Here is a 17,375-nt window from a genome sequence, read left to right as displayed (position 1 = left end):
AGCGGGTCATTTTGGCTTGTTTAAAACGTTGGACTTAGTGTCCTGAATGTTTTGGTGGCCGCGGCTCCAGGATGATGTTAACTCTTATGTTAGCACATGTGAACATTGTTGTGCGGCCAAGTCGGCTACAGGGGCCCCGCCAGGATTGGTGCAGCCATTGCCAACGCCCACGAGGCCATGGGGAGCTGTGTCCATGGACTTTGTCACACACTTGCCAATGTCTTTGAGGTTCACCACAGTGATGGTGGTGGTGGACATGCTGACAAAAATGGTACATTTCATCCCCTGTCGCCAGGTGCCCATAGCTCAGGTCACGGCCCAATTATTTTTACAGAACGTGTTCTGGCTCCATAGGCATCCAGATCGGGTGGTGTTGGACTGGGGGACTCAATTCACAGCACGGTTCTGGAGGGAACTCATATCCGTGTTAAGGTACAAGTTTGTTTTGCTTCGACACAGCACCCTCAGACTGATGGTGGCACCGAGAAGGTCATCGGCATTCTTGAGCAATACCTGCGGTGCTTTGTGTCGGACCGGAAGTCCAACAAGTCACGTTTTCTCCCGGTGGCCGAATTTGCTTTTAATAACCCCCAGCATAGCTCCATACAACTCACGCCTTTCTATGCAAATTACGGGTTCCATCCTTCGTTTTTCCCCTTAACCCTGTTAGATTCCCCGTCTCAGCAGCAGAGGACGTCCTCTTGGAACTTCACACGGTTCATGAAATGGTGAAGCGATATCTGATCAAGGTCAAGGAGGACTACAAGTGGTTTGCTGACCAATCCCGGCGAGACGTTCCCCCATTGGCCGTTGGGGATAAGATGTGGTTGTCCACGAAACACATCACCTCGGAGTTGCCCCGTCACAAATTGATTCATGGGCCCTTACCCGATCAAGCAGGTCATCAATCAGGTGGCGTGTCATCTCACCTTGCCTGCCAACATACACGTCCACCCTGTCTTTCATCGTTCCCTCTTGGTCCCTCTTCATCCTAACTGCCCGCTCCGCCCTAGTGTACCTATCCTGCCTGCACCCTGTGTTCGGGATCACCTGCCCGACGTCATGATCCACACCATCCGGGACTGCCGTTGGGTGAACGATTGCTTTCAGTACTTAGTGCAATGGGTAGAGGGCGATTGCTCATGGGTGGAGGCTGCATTGATCGATGCTCTTGCCATCATTCAAGCATTTCATACGCAATTTCCGCAGAAGGCCTGTCCCTTGTGCTGGAGTCAGGGGAGGGGCCTTCCGTGTGTGTGTGTTGTGGTTGGCTCTGAGGCAGCTCCTGCCCCAAGGACTGTGGGGGTGGATGTGGGTGAATCCTCCCAGGGTCAGAGATCAGTTTTATTGCCAACTGCTTCTGACAGCGAAGTGTCTGAAGCAGATAGTGGAAGTGAAATGGGATCCTCAGAGGGGGTCATGGCAGACAGCCCATTAGGTAGTCACCCCCTGAGTGATTCATCATCATTGTCATCAATGGATTCGGAAGGAGAAACATTCATTGATGTACGCAGCCGCAGGGCAATTGCTAGGAAAGAGCAGTTGCGTAAATACTACAGGAAATAAGGTAGATCACCTGTGGCTGGATGTCATTAGACTAATTGGGGCTGCTGTTTAATAGTCAGCGTTTTGGCCTCTGGGTGTGGAAGTTTATCTGTTCGGTGAAAGAAGAAGTGGCTTTCGTCTCAGGATTCTCCTAGGACTGTCTCTTTGCATTGATTCCAGGATTCTGAAACTAAACTATAGTCAAGTGTGTGAGTTGAAAACGTTTGAAGGAGAGTGGCTGTGACGTCTTCACTGCTGCTTGTTAATTGCTTGTTTGTTTATTGTTTTTCATAGCATTCAAGTCTGTGGGATAGTCTAGGAATGGGTTGCTACAATCTGATCTGCTTAATTACTGAGCCATAGGGGTTTTTTGGCCACTCTTCCTTGCCTCTCTGCACATGTTTTCAGCAAAGTGATGGCTGAAAGAGAGGCTTGTGTAAAATGTTAGTGAAGTACGGCTCCAGATCCCACAGAGGTCTTTAGAGCGGGACTGGACTATCCCGCAACCCACTGAAAAAAGGCATTCAGGCCAGACCAACACCCCTTCTCCAGTGTAGTTGCGGATAGTCCAGGAATGGGACATACCAAAGCCTGGTAGTCCTAAGGGTGGGTACCTATTGGGTCTGGAGCCCCCAAGGCTAAATGTGTAAGACCCGCCTACCAGAGGAAGCTTCCACAGAAGTGAACACATCCAACTTATAATGCGTGATGAAAGGTGAGGGGATTTGCCCACTCTGCAAATATAAAGGGATGCTTGTGTGGCCAATGAAGTGGTGGTAGCTGCACTTCCCGTGGTGTGTACAGTGATGCGCCCTCAGGAGTGAGGGACTAAGGCATGAAACAGTTGTCATTAATTAAGCTGGTTGACAGCCAAGCAGTTCTAAGAACTATCAGCGAGTCTTCAAAATGGCCACCGAGGAATGGCTAAAGGCTCAAGCAGTGTGGGGAGACCAACCAAGGCTGTAGTGTCTCCAATTTAAGTGAGTATGGAGTTAGACAGTGAAAGCTAGAATACCCCTCCAAAAGCCCACAGTCCATAAATTATGCCTGTCCTGTGATGGACCATGGCAGCAGCAAAGCCAGCCAACGCTGGAAACGGCTCTTATTATTATGTTTTCTTTTCCTTTTTTTGGAGAATGGAGAGGTCAAATTTTAAAAAGTAAATTTGATTCCAGGAGTCTGGACGTCCAAGAATGGTTCTTTACTAGAGAGAACTGCAAATTGTGGCTTCTTTCAGATCTGACTGAGCTGAAAATTGGGCATGTGCAGAGAGGCAAGGAGGAGTGACCAATTGAATATGCTCCATAAGCTATATAAAATTTGTACACATTCCTAAAGAGAACTTTTCAATCAATACAATGTTGTGTTCAATGAAAAATCTTAACATGGAAATCAATCTCAAAAATCCTTGAGAACAGCATGTATCATTAATTCTAAAGGAGGCAAATTAAACCAAATAAAGCAGAGCAAATTAGGACCTGGAGTATATATTGTTTTCTGCGAATAACCAGTCCATGACTGCTTTCTATTTGGAGAAGAAAGATATTTCACTTTCCAGATTAGGTATACAGGTAGTCCTTAACAAATGAACATAATGGAGACTTCCAATGATTCTAAGTTGCAACTGTTGTAAAGAAGGTCATCACGTGACTGATACAATTTTATTATCTTTTTTGTGGCAATCATAAAGAAGATATGGCAGTCATTAAACAAATCCATTGTTTTCTGAGGTGTTTTTGTCATGTATGCAAAATATGATCACATGAACACAGGGGATGTATTCACAGGAACTTCATTTCTGGGTCCTAAGCACTTTGGGAAGAGATCTGTTGTAAAATGGTTAGTAAATGACGAACTGTAAGTCAAGCACTACATGTAACAATCATGGTCCATTAAAGTGTACTATAAAACCATAAATGTTAGGGTATTTATTAGTGCAGGGCAGCAGTTCAAAGGCAAAAAATGCCCTACATTGTATATGGAATACAAATCCAGCATCTTTCTACAATTCCTTAAAAGCAGCCACAACTTTTTCTAGCCTTAAATGGGTATTTTTCACAGTTGCTGTGTGAATATAGAGAATAGCTGTGCTGACCTAGTGACCAAATTCTTTCTTTGATCCTTCATTTCTTTTGTACTCTCAGATTTGATTGTGCTATAACTTACTCATTCATATTCAAACCATGTGGTTTAAGAGCTAGTAATAAATCATTTGAAAATTAGGGGGAAACTATCATATTTTTCAGACTATAAGATGGATCGGAGTATAAGATGCACCTTAGTTTTGGGGGAGGAAAATAAGGGGGAAAAATTCTGCCTACCAGCATCCTGGCTAGCATCCTTAGCAAACAGTTTGGAACAGGTATATTAGCCTTCCAAAGCTCCATTTTAAAGGCTGCTTTTTCAGACTTGCAAAGCTCTGCTTCAGAGGCTGTTTTTTCAGCTTTGCAAAGCTCATTTGAGAGGTTGTTTTCAGCCTTTTAAAGTTCCATTTTCAGCCTCCAAAAGCTCAGTTTGAGAGGCTGGAGAGGGCTACATTTGGTGTATAAGGCACACCCAGATTTTCATCCTTTTTAGGGGGTGGTGGAAAGTGCTTATACTCCAAAAATACAGTACTTAGAATCCTAGAAACATAGGCCTAGAAATACCTAGAAAGAGATCTTCCAGTCCAACCTCCTGCCCAAGGCTGAAGACCTTATATGATCCCAAACAAATAGCTGTCCAATCTTTTCTTGATATCTTCTATTCCACTGATTGATTTATCTGTCAGGAAATTTCTCCTTAGTTCCAATTTGGATCTCTCTTTAACAAGCTTCCACCCATTGCTTCTTAATATGTCCTAGCTCTGTGAGTTTAAAATTGGTTTAATACTAAGCATTTTCCCAACTCAGAAAACAGTTAAAGACGCAGTATGAACTTAGGTTTATATAAAAGCAAAATAATTATATAATACATGATTGATTTAGTATCGATAACCAAGTGTAAAATCTCAGATCAATTTTTACAACCAAGTATGATTAATTTAATATATCAGTTTACCATACTTTAATTTTAACCATGGAGATTGCAACTCATTTTGAACTAAAGTTGTGGTTAACTGCCAATCATCTGATTGCATCCATATTTAAATCATTGAAACCTTTCTACCTGTAAGCAAGAGCTCCTGCAAAATGACTTTGAATGTAGGTATCCATTACTGGCCTAAAATGATGAAACTTGTTGTCCTGCAGCAAATTAATTATGTGAACCTAAGGGGAAAAATACGTATTAGTTTATTTTAGCCAATTTTTAAAAATCAATATAAACACAATTAATAATAAAATATGCCTTACCAAACAGTCAAATACTTGAGAGCCATACTTTTGAGAATTTTCATCTAAAATCCCAAATAAAGTGTCTAGCGTATCTTGAAGAAACTAGGTGAAGGAAGACAAATTTAAGAACTATATCCTTTGGAAATGTTATTCTTACATTTTATCTCAGTGAGAAAAATAAACAGTGCCAATTGTATTCACCTTCACTATTTCAGAACCATCAATTTCTTTCAGTTTCGACAGGCAACCTACAATTTTTTCTGGATGAGTTCGCCATTTAAGAAGATCAAGCATATCTCCTGCAAAATAAAGTTTAGCAAAAATACCATTCAAAGCAAACAATTTATTACATTAACTTTAGAAATAGGAAAAAGTTATACTGTATATCTCAGTTCAGGTGGGGGGTTCCACTTACTGGCCATTACTGGTACACCCCCATCATGGGCACGTGTGTGTCCAGCAGAGGCGCACTTGCTCATCGGCGTAAGATTTGGCGCAGCAAGCAAAATCTCGCATGAGGATGCTCTCATGCATGAGATTTTGCCAATTTTCAGTTATTTCTTTGCTAAATCTCACACGCGAGAGCATCCTCACATGAGATTTCACTTGCTGCACATGCACAGAAGCCAAATCTCTCAAATGTACCTGCGTGCCCACATTGGGGGTGTGGAGCTGTGTGCGCATCTCAATTTCCGCCACTGGAAACCCAATTCCAGCAATACTAGCTGCAACCCATTACTGTCTCAGTTCCCCTAAATGAAGACCATGTTTTAAGCTGCATATCTGCATACGCTGTTTAAAAAATTGTGGCACGTGAAATGTAACATATATTTTATTCACTCCCAATTAATCCCATAAGAATTAATGCATTTTACTTCTGAGTAGAGAAATAGAATTGCACTGTTCAACATGAAACTGCATTTTTGCTCCATTTATTTAAATCTGTGTCATGCATTATATTCAATGCCAAAATTTTTAATAATATTTCTCAGATGTCCTCATAGTTCTCACAATATTTTATCATCTGGGGCAGGGGTCCCCAAACATTTTACACAAGGGGCCAGTTCACTGTCCCTCAGACTGTTGGAGGGCCGGACTATAAAAAAAACCCTGCGGTTTTCTTACTGCTGCCGCCTTGATCGAGGAGGGGGAGGTGAAGTTGAGCAAATCCCCAACTCCTTGCCGAGTTTTCTTTCTTTCTCTCTCTCTTCCTTCCTCTCCTTTTTCTCTCTCTCTCTTTCTCTCTCTCTCACTCTCTCACTTTCTCTCTCTCACTCACTTTCTTTATTTTTTCTCTCTCTTTCTCTCTCACTCTCACTTTCTCTCTCTCTCTCTCTCACTCACTTTCTTTGTATCTCTCCCTCTTCCTTTCTCTCTCCCTCTATTCCTTTCTTTCTCTATCTTTCTCTCTGTCCCTCTTTCTCTCTCTTGCTTTCTTTCTCTCTCACTCATTCTCTTTCTATCTTTCCCTCTTCCTTTCTCTCTCTCTCTCTCTCCCACTTTCTTTCTCTCTCTCTCTCTTGCTTTCTTTCTCTGTCCCTCTTTCTCTCTCTTGCTTTCTTTCTCTCTCTCTCGATTTCTTCCTCTCTCTCACTCACTCTATCTCTCCCTCTCCCTCTCTCCCTCTCTATTTCTCCCTTTCTTTCTCTCTCTCTCTGTCCCTCTCTCTTGCTTCCTTTCTCTCTCTCTTTCTGTTTTCTTTCTCTCTCTCTCTCACTATCTCTTTCTCTCTCTCTTTCTTTCTCTCTGTCCCTCTCACTTGATTTTTTCTCTATCTCACTCAGTATCTCTCCCTCTTCCTCTCTCCCTCTCTATCTCTCCCTTTCTTTCTTTGTCTCTCTCTCTGTCCCTCTCTCTCTCTCTCTCTCTCTCTTTCTCTGTCCCTCTCACTTGATTTTTTCTCTCTCACACTCTTTCTCTCTTGCTTTCCTTCTCTCTCTTGTTCTCTCTCTTGCTATCTCTATTTCTCTCCCCCATCTCTTTCTCTCTCCTTTCTTTCTATCTCGCTCTCTGTCTGTTGATCTCTCTCTCACACACTCTCTTTCTCTCTCTCTTGTTCTCTCTTTCTCTCTTCCTTACCTCTCTGCGGAGGCTGGGAGTGGGGAGGAATGGCACTGGCACATCTGCAATGGGCAGGCGCGGGGGCAGCCACGTCTCCCTTCTCCCACTGCCTGTCTACCGCCGGCACCTCCCACCAAGTCGGTGGCCGGCGCTGCAGGTTTCTCGGGTGGGAGCTGCCACTTCCCTCCGGGCAGCCCATCCAGGTGGCCGTAGAAAGTGCAATAATCTCTGCACTTTCTACAGCCACCTGGCTGGGCTGCCCAGAGGGGAGCGGCAGCTCCCACCTGAGGAACCTGCAGTGACGGCCACCAGCGGTAGATATAGGCGGGAGAAGGAAAGGGAGCCACGGCCGAAGCTGCTCCCCCCGCCGCGGATGGGCGGGTGCTGAGCATCTCAGTTGTGGCCTCTCCTCCCCCATTCCCCTGCCAGCCTGCCTGGTGTGGAGCGGGAAAGCTTGGCACCAGCATTCGTGGCAGGTGGGCGCAGCTCTTTCTTTCACCCACTGCCGTCGCCTCCAGCCAAGCCGGAAGCAGTCACCGTGAGTTCCTTGGGCGGGTTCTGCCACTTTCTAATAATCTCTGCACTTTCTACGGCTGCCTGGCTGGGCTGCCCAGAGGGAGTGGCAGCTCCCACCAAAGGAACCTGCAGCGATGGCTGCCAGCGGGAGAAGGAAAGGGAGCCGCGGCCGCCCCCGCCCACCGCAGATGGGTGGGTGCCGAGCCTCTCGGTTGTGGCCTTTTCACCCCCATCCCCCTGCCAGCCCACAAGGGGATGGGGAGTGCACGTGCACATGCAACATTCAGAATAAGAAAAAACTTCGACATTCAAAAAAAGAAAAACTTTAGCCGGCCTCGCACTTTCGTGGCTCCCCACCCCCAACTCCAACGCCCGGCTCCATGTAAAATCTTGTGTGCTGCCGCAGGCTGGATAAATTGCCTCAGCGGGTTGCATCCGGCCCCTGGGCCATAGTTTGGGGACCGCTGATCTGGGGCAATAAACAGAGTAAGGGCATTTTTTAAAAATATGAAAGCATGAATGGTAATTTTAAAAAACAATCCAAGATGTGCTACTTAAAAAATATTGTCACATTAAAACTGCTACATTTTAGTCTGCTTATAAACAGGTCAACCAATAATTTATTCATGTATTGAATCAATCAATAGTTTATTAAGTATATTCAGATCAATATTACTAATATTTAATTATAAAACATACTTGTAATACCGTATTATGCCTGCAAATAAGCTTAAACCAGACAACCCTCAAAATTTAACCTAAATATCATGAAAATTGTGCAACCTGTGTATAAGCTGACTCAGTTAATATATCTTCATTTAAAATGTGATGGTTTGCTTCACCAGACATGGGTTTACACATAAGTATATATGGGAATTACAAATAGTAAGAAAGTTGCTGTTTATACCATGGATAAGTCTATTTGTATATAAGTGGAACCTGATTTGGGGTGTATTTTGTTCCTTAAAATTGGCTTATCAACATGTATACATTATACTTATATTAATACGCTCATCTATTATGCTGTATTATGCATTATACTTTACCATTTTGTGTGAGTTTAGTTGAACACAGAAAAGATGTAATGAAGAAAGATTCCTTAGTAGATTTTATTGCTTGGTGGTTGTTTGCAAGGAGATGCCCTTTTGAAAAGGGAAATTTGAGGTAGCGACTAGAATCCTGAAGACATATATTTTCTTCACACTGAAAGAACAATTAAATTTGCATTTTTAATTCACTACACCTAATTAAATAAAACTCAGCATAGAACTGTCATCTAAAGCCCTTAGAAAAAACAATCTCCACTGCTAATCAACTGTATTTTCTTACACTTTGTAGATATAGTCACTGTTTGCTGTGCTTTCAGGATACTTAACTATTGATAATATTTTATATCTATATCTACTTTCCACTCTCTAAAATTTCCACATCCCTCATGTCCAAATTTTGATATGTACAAAACTAATATTCACCTTTTTTCCACATGTATGAGAGAGCTAAATTTATTTTTACCCATGTATACATGTGTAACATAAAGAACCAGCAACATATGTTGGAAAGGATACAATGATAGGACACAATGTTACACAATGACAAATTTAGCACTCTTCTGACAGTTGAATCAATCTAGCATTTTTAATTGAATAAGCTCTTTTTTGTGAATTATTTTTCAAAATACCTTGAGCACAATGAGCTCATGAATGCCATCTGGCAGAGTTCTTCCATTTTCCTGCATCAGAGGGATGAAAGAAAAACCAAACATCTTCTTCTCTCCCTTCTCTTTTGCTGAAACACACGTAAACATTAAAAATACACTGTATTCTAAGCTAGGAATGAAAGTTCATAAATGAAAATAATATAAAATTGCACATATATTGGCAACTAAAGGCCAGAGTGCTATATAATCAATCAAATGTACAGATATATTAATCATACAATAGTTTAAGTTTAAGTTTAATCAGATTTGTATGCCGCCCCTCTCCGCAGACGCGGGGCGGCTCATAGCAATAACAATACAATGTAAAACAAATTTAATATTTAAGTTAATTTAAAAAACACCACAAATTAAAACCAATCATACACACTAGCGTACCATGCATAAATTTTATAAGCCTAGGGGGAGGGAACATGTCAATTCCCCCATGCCTGACGACAGAGGTGGGTTTTAAGGAGCTTACGAAAGGCTAGGAGGGTGGGGGCAACTCTGATATCTGGGGGGAGTTGGTTCCAAAGGGTCGGGGCCGCCACAGAGAAGGCTCTTCCCCTGGGTCCCGCCAAATGACATTGTTTAGTTGACGGGACCCGGAGAAGGCCAACTCTGTGGGACCTAACTGGTCGCTGGGATTCGTGCGGCAGAAGGCGGTCCCGGAGATATTCTGGTCCGGTGCCATGAAGGGCTTTATAGGTCATAACCAACACTTTGAATTGTGACCGGAAACTGATCGGCAACCAATGCAGACTGCGGAGTGTTGGTGTGACATGGGCATATTTAGGAAAGCCCATGATAGCTCTCGCAGCTGCATTCTGCACGATCTGAAGTTTCCAAACACTTTTCAAAGGTAGCCCCATGTAGAGAGCATTACAGTAGTCGAGCCTCGAGGTAATGAGGGCATGAGTGACTGTGAGCAGTGACTCCCGGTCCAAATAGGGTCGCAACTGGTGCACCAGGCAAACCTGGGCAAACGCCCCCCTCGCCACAGCTGAAAGATGTTTCTCTAATGTGAGCAGTGGATCGAGGAGGACGCCCAAGTTGCGAACCCTCTCTGAGGGGGTTAGTGACTCCCCCCCCAGGGTGATGGACGGACAGATGGAATTGTCTTTGGGAGGCAAAACCCACAACCACTCCGTCTTATCCGGGTTGAGTTTGAGTCTGTTGACACCCATCCAGATCCCAACAGCCTCCAGGCACTGGCACATCACTTCCACTGCTTCACTGACTGGACAAGGGGTGGAGATGTAAAGCTGGGTATCATCTGCATACTGATGATACCTCACCCCATGCCCTTGGATGATCTCACCCAGCGGTTTCATGTAGATATTAAATAGTAGGGGGGAGAGGACCGATCCCTCAGGCACCCCACAAGGGAGTAACCTAGAGGTCGACCTCTGACCCCCCACTAACACCGACTGTGACCGACCAGAGAGGTAGGAGGAGAACCACTGAAGGACAGTGCCTCCCACTCCCAACCCCTCCAGCCGGCGCAGAAGGATACCATGGTCGATGGTATCGAAAGCCGCTGAGAGGTCAAGAAGCACCAGGACAGAGGATAAACCCCTGTACCGGGCCCACCAGAGATCATCCATCAGCGCAACCAAAGCAGTTTCCGTGCTGTAGCCGGGCCTGAATCCTGACTGCTGAAGACCTAGATAATCGGCTTCTTCCAAGGACCGCTGGAGCTGGAGTGCCACCACCTTCTCAACAACCTTCCCCATAAAGGGAAGGTTGGAGACTGGTCGATAGTTATTGAGAATGGCTGGGTCCAGGGAAGGCTTCTTGAGGAGGGGGCACACAAGTGCCTCCTTGTAGGGATCCGGAAAGGACCCCCTCCCCAAAGAAGCATTGACAATCTCCTGGACCCAGCTCCGCGTCACCTCTCGACTGGCCGAAACCAACCAAGAGGGACACGGATCCAGTAGACAGGTGGCGGAACTCACAGCTCCAATGGCCTTGTCCACTTCATCAGGTGTCACCAGATCAAACTCTTCCCAGACAGGTGGACAAGTACGTGCCCCAGTCACCTCGACTGACTCGTTGTCAGTCGACTCTGTATTCCAATTAGAGTCGAGGTCCGCTCGAATCCGAGCGATTTTATCAGCGAAAAACGTGTTAAAATCCTCGGCACTACTCTGCAAGGGCTCCCCAACTCCCCCCTGATTAAGAAGGGAGCGGGTCACCCTAAACAGAGCGGCCGGGCGGGATTCCGCTGATGCAATCAAGGCGGAATGATACACGCATGTTGCCGCCTTGAGTGCCACCTTATAAGTCTTAACATGTGCTCTTACAAGTGTTCGATCGGATTTGGACTTACTCTTCCTCCATCGCTTCTCTAGACCAGTGTTTTTCAACCAGTGTGCCGCGGCACACTAGTGTGCCATGTGACATGGTCAGGTGTGCCGTGAAGCTCAGAAAGAGGAAGAAAATGAGAGAGAGAGAGAAAGAAAGAAAAAAGAAAGAAAGAGAGACAAAAAGAAAACAAGAGAGGAAGAAAGACAGAGAGAGAAAGCAAGAGAAAAAGAAAATGAGAGAGAGAAAGAAAGAGAGAAAGAAAGAAAGAGAAAGAAGGAAAGCAAGAGAGAGAGAAAGAACAAGAGAGAGAAAGAAAGCAAGGGAGAGCAAGAGATAGAGAGAAAGAAAAAAAGAGAGAGAGAAAGAGGGAGGGAAGGTGGGAGAGAAAGACAGAAGGAGGTAGGAAGGTAGGGAGAAAGAGCAAAAAAAAGGAAGGAAGAGAGAAAGAAAGAGGCATGGAGAGAGAGAGAAAAAGAAGGGAGAAAAAGAAGGAGGGAGAGAGAAATAGAGTGAAAGGGAGGAAGAGAGAAAATTTTTTGTCCAAACTTATTTTAGCCCCCCCCCCTCAATTTGCCCCAGGGTTTTGTAAATGTAAAAAATGTGCCGTGGCTCAAAAAAGGTTGAAAATCACTGCTCTAGACATCTCTTCTGGCGTTTCAACTCCCGGAGCTCCTCGTTGAACCATGGAGCTCTACGGGGTTTAGTGCCGCGGAGAGGTCGCAACGGCACAATTTGGTCAAGAGCCTCCGCTGCAGCCTTGTTCCAGGCCTCAGCCAGAGACTCTGCCGAACTGTGTACGAGTGTATCTGGAATAACCCCAAGCGCCTTCTGAAAGCCCTCTGGGTCCATCAGGCATCTGGGGCGGAACAGCTTAATCGGTTCCGCCTCCCTGCGGGGAAGGATTGGAACCAGGAAGTCAAGCCGCAGTAGAAAATGGTCCGACCATGACAAAGGCAACACTTCTAAGCCCCTTAGTCTCAGACCATTACTCAGTTGCTCAGAGAGGAATACCATGTCGGGTGCATGCCCCCCCTCGTGAGTTGGACCCTGTACTACTTGGGTCAGGTCCATGGCTGTCATGGTGACCATGAACTCCTGTGCCAGTCCAGAGGTTTCACCGAGCGACGGCAGGTTAAAGTCCCCCAAGACAATAAGTCTGGGGAACCCCACCGCCAACCCGGCTACCTCCTCGAGTAGCACAGGCAGGGCTTGTGACACGCAGCTGGGAGGCAGGTACGTGAGAAACAAGCCCACCTGGACCCCTAAGTCCAACTTCACCAGGAGGGACTCGCAACCCGCAATCTCTGGAGCAACGAGTCTACGCAAGCCAAGGCTCTCCCTGGCTATAATAGCCACTCCTCCCCCCCTTCCCTGGGGTCGAGGCTGATGCCATATCTGAAACCCGGCTGGGCAAATTTCAGAGAGAGGGACTCCTCCCTCTGGGCCCAGCCAGGTTTCAGTAACACATGCCAGGTCGGCCTCCTCATCCAGGATCAGATCCCGGATGAGGAGAGCTTTATTTACCACCGACCTGGCATTGAGTAGCAGCAGCTTGAGCCCAGGGCCAGAATTACACTCATCACCAGCACCCAGGATTGGGTTCACAGAGCCGGAACCAGGGATCGTTATTAAGCAACGATCTCTCGTTCCCGTGGAACAGCTAGCTCTGTGGCCCTCGCCATATCTGCCTCTCCCCAGCAGGACCGGAATATTCTGACCCTCTACCACCCCAGATATCGGTGCCCCCTCCCCTCCTGCCTCTCCAGTGTCAGGTAGGCTAATCAAATCATTCATACCATTTCCATTTATTTCATCCATACCAAAGTCCCACCCAGCCCACCCATAACAGTCATTCATTTCATACATATCATCATACCCACCCCAATAATTCATTAGTTTTAAAAAACCCTTCTAACAAATTAGCTAAAATATTAATTATTAAAAATTCCATATAAATTCAAATTAAAAAACAGTATAAAGATCAATTACACTAAAATAGGATACCAATTAACACTAAGTTATTCTCAAGATCTTAATAGAATAACACATAATTATTAAAAAATCGTTAAAGTTATAAAGTGCTAAAGTTATAGAGTGCAAAAAATATAGGAAGTAATTAAGATGATATTCCATCAGGTCAGCAATACAGCACCAGTTCTAAAGAGTGAGTTCTGGGGAGAAGAGTTCAATGACCAAGGAGAAGTCCAAGCATATTGTTTTTCAGGATCTTGGGATCTTTGGTGCCAGCCACTGCCACTGGCTGGCACTCTCAGTTCTTTCTCTGGATCCACAATCACTTTTTCTCCTCTGCTCCAAGTCTCCAGTCCCTCTACAGTCTTATATGGTTTTAGTACAAACTCCATGTGGTCTCAGTAAAATGAGTTTCAATCTCTGACTCCGACTCGGTCTCCTCCTTCCTTGTAAGTCCATCTATTCCGATGGCCCCTCCGATACCGGGCGCCCCCACCATCTGGCGCCACGGCTTCTCAGGACCATCTAGTTCAATGGTGAGGATCCGGCTGGCTTGCTCAGTTCTAATAATATTACAACCACTTAAGGCAGCAGCAGCAAGCAGATGACTCATCGAAAAGAAAAGAAACAGCGAACAACAGCCGATGGTAAGCAGCAAGTAGACGGGCAAAGCGGCAGCCGGCTCCAGTTCTCATCAGGGGGCCGCCATTATCCGAGCCCCAGCTGATTGCCTGGTGATATCTCCCTTGCGAAAAGAAACAGCCTGCAAAACGCTGCGGAGCAGGGAGGGGGCATCAGAATCTCCTCAGATTGAATAGAGGAGTGTCTTCCTCTGGGGCTCTGTCTTCTCTCTGCTCTCTGTCCCTCCGAAACAAATAACAACAAACGGAGGGAACAGGCGGTGTGCCTCAATGCCGCAGATGACAGGCGGCTCAGCCACGTCACATTGCCGCAGTCGCCATTTTCGGAGCCCAGCTGATCAAACTGCCGACTCTGGGGTAAAAGAGGGGCGGAAACAGTGCGGGGGAAGCAGGGGGCAAGGGTCCTCCCAGGCAGCAAATGCTCACCTCTCCAAAACTGCGAGTCCTGTATAGCATTAACCGGGGGTTCCTATATTATTCGATGTTATCTACCGTAGCCAGCGGAGCAGCAGTTCCACCCCTCCTCTCTGCTCCCCCACCGGAATTGAGATGATCAATTTGATTTCCATTGACTTTAATTACGTTCAAATTTATATCATCAGCATGAGAACCAGATTGGTATAGCCAGCTGGAGGACCTCAGGTCAGTCATTCTCTATCCCCTCCCTAGCAAGAAGAAAGTGAGGGCAAACCAATTGAGATCCTCTTCCCCCTAGGCCTTTACAATTCTATGCATGGTATGTATGTATGTATGTTTGGTTTTTTATATTAATGGATTTTTAATTGTCTCTAACATCAGACTACTATTGTATAAATAAATAAATAAATAAATAAATAATAAATTTTAAAAATCTTGCTACAAAAATTGCATGCATTTGTCAAAGCTGGAAGGAATTCCAGATCACACAATTATACCTATAATTTAATTAATAGCAATAGCACTTAGACTTGTATAACACTTCACAGTGCTTTACAGCCATCTCTAAGTGGTTTACAGAATCAGCATATTGTCCCCAATAATCTGGGTCCTAAGTTTACCAACCTTGGAAGGATGGAAGACTGAGTCAACTTTGAGCCAGTGAGAATTGAGCTGCTAAACTGCGGGCAGCCAGCAGTCAGCAGAATTAGCCTGCAACACCATATTCTTTAGGATCACTTCAGAATAACTGATTTTTATTTTAGAATACATATGAAAAGCACATTGCTATTAAATTAAATATATTAATATTTATATCCACATCTTTTTCATTAAAAGATACACTAAAATTATAATGGCCAAAGAGAAATTACTTCTGATTTAGATATTGGATTCACTAAAATAATTAAGCAATCCAAGTGGTTTAGTGGATTCCATACAAACCTTTGTCACTTAGAAAATAAAAGAGATTGAAAAGAAAAAAATATACATTCTCATCTACTAAAATCAAAAGGAACTATTCTTGAAGAAAATAAGCCAAGATCTTCTAACAACTTATTTTGCATCATCCTTTTGGCAATGTTTTTCTATGTTCTGAATTAATATGGCAAGAGATTCTAACCCAATATCAGCTATCTTCCATTCCTCTTTCAATCTATCACTAGCTGTAAGTATGAACTGGTTGTCAAGCATCATTCATGTGAATGCCAGGAGTGATGCAACATTTTACAACAGATGGAATCACTGTTTCTGAGGCCATTCTACCTTCCAACAGTCATTAACCAACAGTTGTAAGGTTGGGACTATCTGTATATGGGGATGGGATTTTTTGCCTCAGCTAGTTGGATGAAGCTCTTTCTTCCGCAGCAGCTGATAGGCCGCTGCATTATCTCCCTCGCCCAAAGGCCCCTAGCTCTTCGCGCCAGCCCTTTCATCACAAAAATCCACATTCAGCCACAGACTTTTGGCCACATGGGACACTTCGCCACCATCCAATCAGAATGGACCTAACAAAATGCTACTTTTGGAAGGAAAGAATGGAACAGTTTGTTCTTTCATAAACAAACACACCATTTGAATGATAAGAGATGGAAGGGACCTCAGCGGCCATCTAGTCCGACCCCCTTCTCATTCAGGAGACTGTTACAGAATGCTACCTAGCTCTCTCTCCCACCCCTCTTTTGTGAGAACCAATCTGATTGGCTTCCCAAATTATTTTATTTATTTTATTTATTAGATTTGTATGCCGCCCCTCTCCGCAGGATTAGATTGTTGTTGTTAAGAATTAGCTTGTTGTGATGCAGGGAGCTCCACCAGCCAATTTAGCAGCCCAGAAATTTGACCGAGAGACCAATTCTCCTGCTTGTGAAGAGGGCTGGACTAGATGGTCTCTGAGGTCCCATCCATCTCTATGATTCTCTATCAGCTTCCTGCTTGAGCAGGAGGTTGGACTAGATGGCCTCTGAGGTACCATCCATCTCTATGACTCTGTATCAGTTTCCTGCTTGAGGAGGGGTTCTGAGTAGAATTGGTATGTGTGGGTGTGTGAGTGTGGGTATGTGAAAGAGCTCCCCATCCCCATCCCACTTCTGGGGACCCTCAAGACGAATGAAGGAGGGGTGAAAAGAGGCATGGGTCCCCAAAGTGGGGGGGGCAGGGGGCTTTGTGGGGAAAAAACTTGGGGAGGCTAATGATCCTTTCCTGTTTGCAGAGAGAGAGAGGTCCGTTCATACTCTGGGCATCTAGACGATCCTATGCCTTCTTCTGCGTTCATGTGGAGAGTCCCCAAAGTGTGTGGGGAGCTTTGGGAGCTCTTTCACACACACACAGACACACACATTATCAGCAGCGATGAACTTTTGTTTTCAACAAAGCTAAACTCCGATAGTTATCCCATCAATAGATATGGAATTAAAATCACCAAAAAGCTCCTCATCTTCAAAGAAACAGGAATTAACAAAAGAGTGAGAAAAAGATAGGAGTTATCATTCTACAAATTGGCATACCTGGTCACATTTAGTTGGGGCAATAGACCTCATAACTCCTTTACCATATATCACATCAAAGAAACAGGAGTTTCCTAAAACAATTAGCATTTCAAGGAGATATGGGAACACCTTACCACATGCTCTTTTTTTATAATTAAATTCTGTACTTGGTGATTTTAATTCCATATCTATTGATGGGATAACTATTGGAGTTTAGCTTTGTCTCCTGAATGAGAAGGGGGTCAGACTAGATGGCCACTGAAGTCCCTTCCAGAATTCAACTGGTGTGTGTGTTTATGAAAGAGCAAACTGTCCCATTCTTTCCTTCCAAAAGTAGAATTTTGTTAGGACCGTTCTGATTGGATGGTGGCGAAGTGTCGCATGTGGCCAAAAGGCTGTGGCTGAATGTGGATTTTTG

The 17,375-nt window shown here is 44.7% G+C and overlaps 1 protein-coding gene across 1 annotated transcript in view; it reads right to left on the bottom strand.

Annotated features, from left to right (window-relative positions):
- Positions 1 to 17,375, bottom strand: part of DOCK4 (dedicator of cytokinesis 4) — an 826,344-nt gene that overhangs the window by 531,990 nt on the left and 276,979 nt on the right. Inside the window, exons 17-21 of the mRNA XM_070755516.1 lie at positions 9,115 to 9,221; positions 8,483 to 8,639; positions 5,061 to 5,158; positions 4,878 to 4,961; positions 4,693 to 4,793 (exon numbers count right to left, since the gene is read on the bottom strand). Of these exons, the coding sequence (XP_070611617.1) occupies positions 4,693 to 4,793; positions 4,878 to 4,961; positions 5,061 to 5,158; positions 8,483 to 8,639; positions 9,115 to 9,221 (547 nt within the window). The remainder of the gene's footprint in view (positions 1 to 4,692; positions 4,794 to 4,877; positions 4,962 to 5,060; positions 5,159 to 8,482; positions 8,640 to 9,114; positions 9,222 to 17,375) is intronic.

Source organism: Erythrolamprus reginae, chromosome 6 (assembly GCF_031021105.1).
Source record: "Erythrolamprus reginae isolate rEryReg1 chromosome 6, rEryReg1.hap1, whole genome shotgun sequence".
Classification (NCBI taxonomy): Eukaryota; Metazoa; Chordata; class Lepidosauria; order Squamata; family Dipsadidae; genus Erythrolamprus; species Erythrolamprus reginae.
This window is presented reverse-complemented; position numbering and strand designations above follow the sequence as displayed.